Source organism: Salvelinus fontinalis, chromosome 36 (genome assembly GCF_029448725.1).
Source record: "Salvelinus fontinalis isolate EN_2023a chromosome 36, ASM2944872v1, whole genome shotgun sequence".
NCBI classification, from domain to species: domain Eukaryota; kingdom Metazoa; phylum Chordata; class Actinopteri; order Salmoniformes; family Salmonidae; genus Salvelinus; species Salvelinus fontinalis.
The window spans coordinates 21,482,487-21,491,916 of record NC_074700.1 but is presented as its reverse complement, the minus strand read 5'-3'; the positions used below and the strand labels follow the sequence as shown (position 1 = coordinate 21,491,916).

At 36.4% G+C, this 9,430-nt stretch overlaps 1 protein-coding gene across 5 annotated transcripts; it reads left to right on the top strand.

The window, feature by feature from the left end:
* Window positions 1–226: 226 nt before the first annotated feature.
* On the top strand, window positions 227–8,635 carry LOC129835710 (ret finger protein-like 4A). 5 transcript variants are annotated; one of them, XM_055901473.1, is made up of 9 exons: window positions 228–332; window positions 2,006–2,082; window positions 2,331–2,486; window positions 3,242–3,289; window positions 4,892–5,107; window positions 5,366–5,446; window positions 5,681–5,713; window positions 6,516–6,533; window positions 7,692–8,635. In XM_055901473.1, the coding sequence occupies exons 6-9, from the start codon at window positions 5,440–5,442 to the stop codon at window positions 8,246–8,248; spliced, it is 615 nt and encodes a 204-aa protein (XP_055757448.1). In that variant the 5' UTR covers window positions 228–332; window positions 2,006–2,082; window positions 2,331–2,486; window positions 3,242–3,289; window positions 4,892–5,107; window positions 5,366–5,439; the 3' UTR covers window positions 8,249–8,635. The 5 variants fall into 5 exon arrangements, with proteins under 5 accessions (XP_055757447.1, XP_055757446.1, XP_055757448.1 ...); XM_055901472.1 differs by lacking the exon at window positions 4,892–5,107 and having other exon boundaries at window positions 227–332; window positions 5,396–5,446; XM_055901471.1 differs by lacking the exon at window positions 4,892–5,107 and having other exon boundaries at window positions 227–332.
* The last annotated feature ends 795 nt before the right edge of the window (window positions 8,636–9,430 follow it).

Sequence of the window (9,430 nt, the reverse complement as noted above, 5' to 3'; positions counted from 1 at the left end):
TTCAGGTAATTTCAAACCAACCACTTTCTTTTCACACACGCACGCATGCACACACCCACACCCACACCCACACCCACACCCACACCCACACACACACACACACACACACACACACACACACAAACACACACACACACACACACACACACACACACACACACACACACACACACACACACACAGAGGGAGCCTCTGAACCTTTGAGCTTCAAAGTCTACAGTAGGTGTGGTTAAACACTACTCTCATTGTTATAAGAAGCTCGGGGGAGAAAATAACGTTTATTTCATATCTGAAACTCCGTTATAGCTCCATACGCTGTTATCTGCATTCAGGTAAGAGGTTCTAGTGAATTAATTCATTTCTAAAAGCTTATCTTTATCAATTGCGAAATAATTCGATATGTAACGTACATGCAATAATGCTTTCAAATGTCTTGATGGTTTAATTGCATATTACTCTGGTTCATAATGAACCACAAAAAGTGAGCGCTATAAAGGGGGGTGACCTGGGGAGTTCTGAGGTACCATGAACGCATGAGGGGGAAACAATACCTTTATAATAAAGCATTGCATGCATGTCGTCGCATTTTCGTACTGGCATTGAGCAGTAGAGTAGAGGCACTTACAGAAGTTGAACAAATCGGGAACATTTTTTGTAACCAACGGTCCGGGAAAATGTTGGCCTTTTAAAAATGCATATCATGCAATTCTACGTCATTTTACATGACTGGACACTTTGGAATAATCTTTTTTGATACCGCACAAATTATCAAAATGGCAGGCTACTTTAACACTGACAAACGGATAATCTGAGATCAATAAAAACGACCTTGTCTTGAATCCATCAATAGCCTACACCTAGGTTAAATAAAGGTTAAATACAATTTAACCTACAATAGTTGTTTGTAGACACATATTGTATGCTACAATATGAGGAAATGATAGTCCTAAAGATGCTTTCCAGATTCACTGACTCACCCAATGATGCGCAGTTCACAAAAGCTTCTCTCCCTCTCTCTCTCTTTTGTAAAAAATATTTAGAAGTTGATCAAATATTTTGGTGGCCTACAGCTTAGAGTCTTCTCTTTTCAGCAGGAGTCGTTGCTTTTCAACCTTTATTCGCTAAATGTTATATTAAATGTTTTGTCTGCATGCTTTTTTTTCACTGACCGAATTGCCACGCGTTCCCGACTGTAGGCTATTCCTTATTATTGGGCTACAATCCAGAACTAGGCTAAAATAAGCTATTTAACCTCTGTGGCTAAATTATAGGCCTTCTCTTGGTGTAGTGGGCTATTCTGAATGATTTCATTTATTTCTGAACAGCAAGAAGTAATTATATAACTTTGGCAAATGTATTTCAATGTATCAGGTGTACTGCCAGGCTGTGGTAGTGCAGTTCCCCCAGAAACCTTCGCGCAGCTATGATTCTATACAGAAATAAATTATGAAGTGCAATGCTGGAGAAATGAGAGTTGGAGGCTCATGTCTATCAGAGCAGAGAGGGAGAGAGCTCATAGAAAGTTAATATCATTCTAGTTATGTGAGAGATACTGGCGCGCTTCTCACACAGCCACGGCCAAGCGTTGGTCTTAAACATAGGTTACAATGTTGCGCAAACCATAAACCCGGGCCGGCTCAACCCAAATTACGTTTTTTGTGGAGAAAGGAATATTAACGAAGAGGCAACTCGAATGATCTTCGATAGCTTTTATTTATAAATAATTTGTCATGCCACGATAGGTACTGGATCCGGCCAAATATGTTCTGAACAAAACAGTCCAAAATGGAGAGGTGCCGGATCCTCTTCTGACAGGATCCGGCTCAAATTAAGCGTTGAAGTACTGGCACAAAAGTATATCTAAGTAAACTTGTTGAGAAAGATTTTGTTGAAAGAGTATTTGTAAAATAAAGGAATGCTATCCATACTTATTATTTTACAACATTATTTTAATAATCTTGATGCATGCAGAGATTATTGGTCATGGTTTTATGTTCCCTGGCAGGTGCGTCATGGGACCTTTGATCCAGCAAATTTGTTTGGTAACATTTCTTATCTTTTTTCCCTGTTCATCTGCTCAAGGTAATAAGCTAATAGTAACGTCTTGGGAAGGGCTATGAGGGCAGACTAAGTCATTCACCCTGGTACCACATGTCCAAATGTTGGTTGTTATTGTCCATTTGAACCATAAAGCTACATTTAAAAAAAACATCATAACAGTACCTCCTCCACTTATTTAGATCAACAGCTGAGAGATGATTTATGTTCTAATAAAGAGGACACATATTTAAATGTTGAGTTCAAGACCTAATTCTGATTAACCATTGTAGTTGCAGATGGAACAGAGACTGAGAGGCAATCAACTTCCGGGTCAACCTGTGTACTGTATGGTCTGAATTCCACTGTGTGGTTTGCTGGATGTGTTACATTTGGGTCTATTACTTTCCTGGGACTGGGTTTCGTGGTATGGCATAAGTTCTGTAGAGGTAAAGCTTCATTCATTATACTTTATTACTTTTTAAAACAATAGATTTATCATTTAAATCGGGGAATTCCACCACATGACTTTTTAACATAATTTTCATTATCTTCAGCATCTTTAGACTATGAGGTTATGAAGTAGTGGAAATCCCCTTTAAACCCTCCAAAACTATTTTATCTTACTCTCTTACTGTTATCAATGCAAAAATATATTACGAACAGCTATCTGAGGATATGCTCATACAGGTTTTTCTCTGAATAATGCAAAAACAAAGCAGAAGAGAAACTAGCAATAACTTTCATTAAGCCAATAATAAACTGTTTTTAATTTAGTGTACGTAGAAATGTGAATAAATGTGTATGCCAACATGTATAAACAGTTACTAAAAGAGATGTATCGTTAGATCCGTAGCAGATATTTTTGTTCCAAGATTTGAATAGCAGAGAAGTAGACCAAGATGTCACACCCTCTAACTTTTCTGTCTAAGTTGTTGGAAAAGTGGTCAAAGTAGCTGATTTGAGTTAAAAGTCAAAATGTCACAATGGGGCCTTTAGAATGTTGAAGAAATGCCATGAAAGTGGATAGAGGACAAAAGAAGGACACAAAGCTTAAATTGAAACTGATTTTTCAACTATTTTACAGAAAAATTACTTTAGAAATGGTTTTAAAATTAGGTTCTCTTTTCATCAAAATTCTATGATGTAAAGTAAGGAATTGTTGGCAGAATACACTTAAATGACATGTTTTGTCATTTAACAGATGCAAGTCAAAAGCAGCTGGGAAGATTTAATGTCGTTGGAGGAGAGGGTGAGTGACCAATTTTGAACGTATGGCTAAAATGTTACGTTGCTTCTGTAGCCCTTTCCTGCAGTCAAATTACCAAATCGCGCTCTACTGGCTTCATGAGTGGAATGTTATTCATATTTTTATAATTTCATAATGAATAAACTTTCATAACAAAAACAGAAATCTGGTGTTTCCATGTCAAAGGATGTAGTTATATTTCAGTCTTCTGTGATGTATATAAAGTGTAATACTGGAATGCAAACCCAAAATTGAATACATTTAAGCTCTATGTCTGCCATGGTACAAGCCTTCTTTTTTAAAAGCCCATAACCATGAATATGAGGTGTATACTTTTCATTCAAAGTAGATTTGTTTAAGACTCCCAAGAAACATTCTGCATGACCCTGATATAGCCCAATGTAGTAAAAGGTTATTAATGCACACTGGAATGCCCTTCAGTTATTTAGAATTGAGTATTCAACAAAAATGTGATGTAAGAAGATGTACTGTATATGTTTACCTTCAAATAAAAAATATGTTTTTTTATGTTTGGTTATACAGTACCAGTCAAAAGTTTGGACACATCAACTCATTCAAGGGTTTTTCTTTATGTTTACTATTTTCTACATTGTAAAATAATAGTGAAGAAGTCAACACAATGAAATAACACATTTCGAATCATGTAGTAACCAAAAAAGTGTTAAACAAATCAAAGTATATTTTATATTTGAGATTCTTCAAAGTAGCCACCCTTTGCCTTGATGACAGCTTTGCACACTCTTGGCATTCTCTCAACCAGCTTCATGAGGTAGTCACCTGGAATGCATTTCAATCAACAGGTGTGCCTTGTTAAAAGTTAATTTGTAGAATGTTTGTCCTTCTTAATGCGTTTGAGCCAATCAGTTGAGTTGTGAAAGGTAGGAGTGGTATACAGAAGATAGCCCTATTTGGTCAAAGACCAAGTCCATATTATGGCAAGAACAGCTCAAATAAGCAAAGACTAATTACTTTAAGACATGAAGGTCAGTCAATGCGGAAAATTTCAAACACTTTGTAAAGTTTCTTCAAGTGCAGTTGCAAAAACCATCAGGCGCTAAGATAAAACTGTCTATCATGAGGACTGCCACAGGAAAGGAAGACCCAGAGTTACCTCTGCTGCAGAGGATAACTCAGTTAACTACAACTGCCACGCGGCCCAAATAAATGCCTCACAGAGTTCAAGTAACAGACACATCAAACATCACCTGTTAAGAGGAGACTGTGACTCAGGCCTTCGTGGTCGATTTGCTGCAAAGAAATCACTATTAAAGGACACCAATAAGAATAAGAGACTTGCTTGGGCCAAGAAACACGAGCAATGGACATAGATTTTTGGTTCCAACCGGCATGTCTTTCTTTGTGAGATGCAGAGTAGGTGAACGGATGATCTCCGCATGTGTGGTTCCCACCATGAAGCATGGAGGAGGAGGTGTGATGGTGTGGGGGTGCTTTGCTGGTGACACTGTCAGTGATTCATTTAGAATTCAAGGTACACTTAACCAGCATGGCTACCACAGCATTCTGCAGCGATTTGCCATCCCATCTGTTTTTTATTTTCTGGGACTATCATTTGTTTTTCAACAGGACAATGACCCAAAACACACCTCCAGGCTGTGTAAGGACTATTTGACCAAGGGGAGTGATGGAGTGCTGCATCAGATGACCTGGCCTCCACAATCACCTGACCTCAACCCAATTGAGATGGTTAGGGATTAGTTGGACGCAGAGTGAAGAAAAAGTAGCCAACAAGTGCTCAGAATATGTAGGAACTCGTTCAAGAATGGTGGAAAATAATTCCAGGTGAAGCTGGTTGAGAGAATGGCAAAAGTGTGCAAAGCTGTCATCAGGGCAAAGGGTGGCTACTTTGAAGAATTTCAAATATACAATATCTTTTGATTTGTTTAATACTTTTTTGGTTACTACATGATTCCATATGTGTTATTTCATAGTTTAGATATCTTCACTATTATTCTACAATGTATAAAATAGTACAAATAAAGAAAAACCCTTGAATGAGTAGGTGTGTTCAAACTTTTGACTGGTACTGTATATTTTCAGTTTGGTCACATGGATATACTGCCATTACAGACACAAATATCTCTCCCCATCCCAAGACGCCTAAGGCAGTTTCAATGAACGGTGAGGCTAAATGAAGGTTACTTAACCATGCTGATATCAATAGGAAAAAATTATTTTGTCAAAGGACACTTCAATTAAGAACATCTTGGATAAGCAACAGTCAACCAGAAATGAATCTGTTACAAGTACAGTTTATAAAATAAATAACAGTACTACAATAAGAGTGAATTGTGAGATGTATTACTTTTTCATATTATTTTTTAATGTGTTCTAATTGTATTGTATTTATTCCAGATACGAATATGAATTTGGACCTCCCACATAATGGTAATGTGCTAATCAGTTTTAACCATTGTATTCGCGATACATAAATTAACTTAACCCAATGAGTCCCATCATATCACTGCCGCATTTTGGACTTCTAACCCCTTTTAAACTCATTATTTATTTCTTCCGCATCCGTAAATACCAACCATTAGTCTGTGTGATTAACGGGGGCTGAGCTAGAGCAGTGTTGATGAGACAAGGGCACGTCCCGAAGGGGCCTGGGGCCAGGGTTGAAAATCTAAGTCTCTCACAAACATGCACATGTAACATGTTTTGCTCTATGACGCTCACAAGCTACACAAGAATTGTTAGAAGGTAAGGAGTTGTTCTACAGTGAACATCATAGGAAATCCCAGGACATAGTGTCTATAACACCATAATAAGCTCACATAGTTTCTGTCACAAACTCCAAACTCTACACAGTTGTCACTGACTAGTTGGATGTTCATTTCCTTATGAGCAAACCATGTCTGTACATAAAGCATTCATATACATTTATTTTATCAGGTTGTTGTTTTGGCTGACCGTTTTTTAATGTTGACATTTGTCAATACTACTCCGAGTGCAACTGTTTATGTCAAATTCTTTTTTGTACTACTTGTAGCCCTGGTTGTCATGGAAATAAAATGTTAAAACACTTAATCGTGAGACTAAATATAAGGGTTGGACATTAAGAAAAATGAAAGTCAGACAAAGAAAAATACGTTTTTTGCTGCGGCCTTGGGATTGATAGGGTTAACAAATCACAGTACGTAATAAGACTGAAACTTGTTAAACCTGTCTGTTTCCTTTTCTTTTCTAGAGGCACGCTCATTTGAAGGTAATCAGCTTTAATCATATTCTTTCTATATCTAAATATACAACCCTGCTGTGAAAAAGTATACCCCCGTTCTGATTTTCTATGTTTTTGCAAATTATTTACACTGAATATTATCAGCTCTTCAACCAAAATTTTGTTGTGCACAATAGAAATTAATGATACATTATGTATTTTGTATTTTTGGAGTCACTTTTATTACAAATAAGAATCAAACATGAATTGAAACATATCTACATGAATGTGAATGCTACCATAAATAGGGAAAATCCTGAATGAATCGTGAATAATGTTGTTGAGAAAGTTCCAGAGGGTCAAAGATCATACCTCCAAGACATGCTAACCTCCCCTGTTATTGGTAATGATGAGAGGTTAGCATGTGGAAAGACATTTTAAGCTGCCATGCCCTTATTAGTACCATGTTGAGACAGCTTACTAGCAATCTGTATCTAATCTAACTTGCTCTTTAAGAGTGAAAGTTTTAAGAGTGCAGTTTTTATTTTTAATTTCAAATCATCACTGAATGTCTGGTAAATGTGTTTATTTCATGAAAATAACTGTGTGTGTATATGTTATCTGTGTGTGTATATGTTATATATAACATTTATTTCCGTGACAGTCGTTTTGCCAATGAAATGCTCAGTTCTGATGATGATACAAATGTAAATATGTTTACATACACAGTGTTAATTGGCAGATAGGATCGTCTAAACCCAGCGCCTACCTCACTGGCCCCTTCAAAGCAAGAGGATACATTATGCAAATATAAGATGATAATAAGAATCAGATCAGATTATGATGTCATGCTGTGGGACAAAAACTCTATCCTACCTGAACAGGCTGAATTTCCAGGCTCTTACACTAAAAGGGCATTATGATAATTTTCACAATTTCAGAGTGTTATTTTAACTTCATATAGCGGAAATATCTTGAACAAAACAGGAAATCAAGTTTTTGACTGCACTGCCCCTTCAACGTATAATGTTTGAATAAGAAAACACTGGATTAAGGCCTACTCTATGGCTAGTAAGACATACTCAGGGCCTTATTAGCTACTTATATACACACTTATGAACCACAAATCAGTGGCTAGCTAATATGTGTAGCTTAAATCTTACCAACTATGACATAATTGGTTGACTCTTTTTTTGTTATTATCAGTGGATGTTGTTCTAGATGGAAAAACAGCTCACTCGCAGCTGAAGATATCACACAATGGGAAAGTTGTGGAGTGGGTGAACCAAAAACAAGAATCACTGACAGAGATTGACAAGAATGACATTGACAAGCATTTTGATGAAGCCCCATATGTGTTGGGCAGTATGGGCCGTGCTATGCGGGCCTACTGGGAGGTGTCTGTAAAGGAGAAAAAGGACTGGGTACTTGGTGTTACCAGTGCAACAGCTAACAGGAAAGGACAGTTGGTTCTCAGCCCAGCCAATGGCTTCTGGGTAATCGGGATCTCCGATGGCAAAGACTTTACAGCATTCATGGATGATGATGATGTCCTTAAAGAAATAATTCTACACCGAGTGGGTATCTATCTAGATTATAATGAAAAGAAGGTGACTTTCTACAATGCAGAAGACAGCTCACTCATCTACTCATTCACCAAGGGACCAAGTTATGAGGATGATGTCCACCCACTTTTCTCACCCTGGAACAATGATACAGATTCAATCAGAATTTTGTCCATTGAAAGTAAAAAATCTAAATAATCTAAAGCATAAACTGTCACCTCTACATCTATCAATAGGCTACTTTATTGTGTTGGAGAGCTAAACATGAGTGGTCTTAACTACACTAATGATGGTCAATCACTAATTATTGTCAATTCAGTAATATTTACACATTTGCTTGGAGTTGTTTAGATTGTATGATACATTTAGCTTAATATAGAAATGTTTTGCTTTCTCACATTGACTATATATTCTTTGTCTATGACTTGAATAATAATAGACAGCTATTTCAGTAGTTTTTCTCAAACCACAAGGATATTATAAGATAAATCATGCATAATGCACAGGTAATGTTATGCCTTCCTTCATACACATAGACTGTACACTATTGATTTGTGAAGAATAAAATATTGCTTTTCAGACTTGGATGTGTATCAGTTCATGTCTTGTGATCTCGAGGATCAATCAGTTTATCCCAGCTCTTACATAACAATGTATAGACTGGGAAGGTTTGTAATCAGCCATTGGTAAGCACAACTTTAGAGGCCTTCGTCTTTACAATGTCAAGAATACTATTCTGGGACCACATTAATAAAATGTTTGCACGCACAGATTTGATTGTAAATTGTGCATATAAAAAAATCTACAGGAACAATGGTATTTATAAATCGTGAACCTGACATGCAAATATGGAATTTACATAAATTCTGCTTGACATTTTCTGATTAATAATCGAAAAAAAAAAATGTTTTGTGACTAACACAACCTTATTTATGGGTGTAGACATTATTATAAGGACATTTGTCTCATATTAAAAAAAATGCTCTTACAGAGAAATGTAAAAATAAATAAGATTTTGCAAATGAGGCATTAATCAGATAACCACTAACATACAAGTACTTTGATCAGTTCATGACATTTTAAAATGCCTTTTATTATTGTAACAAAAAATTGTATACTTTTACATGTTTAACTGCATTGAGTGAAAAGCTTTTTTTAAACACATAGTTACAGTGAGTGAGTCAATTATTATATATTGTCATACAGCACTTAAAACAACTAAGACTTCATATTTAAATAGATTAACACTGAGTGCACAAAACATTAGAAACTGCTCTTTCCTGAACAGGTGAAAGATATGACCCCTTATTGATGTCACTTGTTAAATCAACTTTATTTTTCTTCTAAATTCTCAGTGGCCTCTTCTTTGCGTACTTCCTC

What these genes read in the sequence shown, in the direction of transcription:
- LOC129835710 (XM_055901471.1), top strand. Translation starts at nt 2,013, where the DNA reads ATGGGACCTTTGATCCAGCAAATTTGTTTGGTAACATTTCTTATCTTT. An exon ending in TAATGTCGTTGGAGGAGAGG is followed by an intron (nt 3,290 to 5,365) that starts GTGAGTGACCAA and finishes GTATATTTTCAG; the next exon opens with TTTGGTCACATGGATATACT. An exon ending in TAAGGCAGTTTCAATGAACG is followed by an intron (nt 5,447 to 5,680) that starts GTGAGGCTAAAT and finishes TATTTATTCCAG; the next exon opens with ATACGAATATGAATTTGGAC.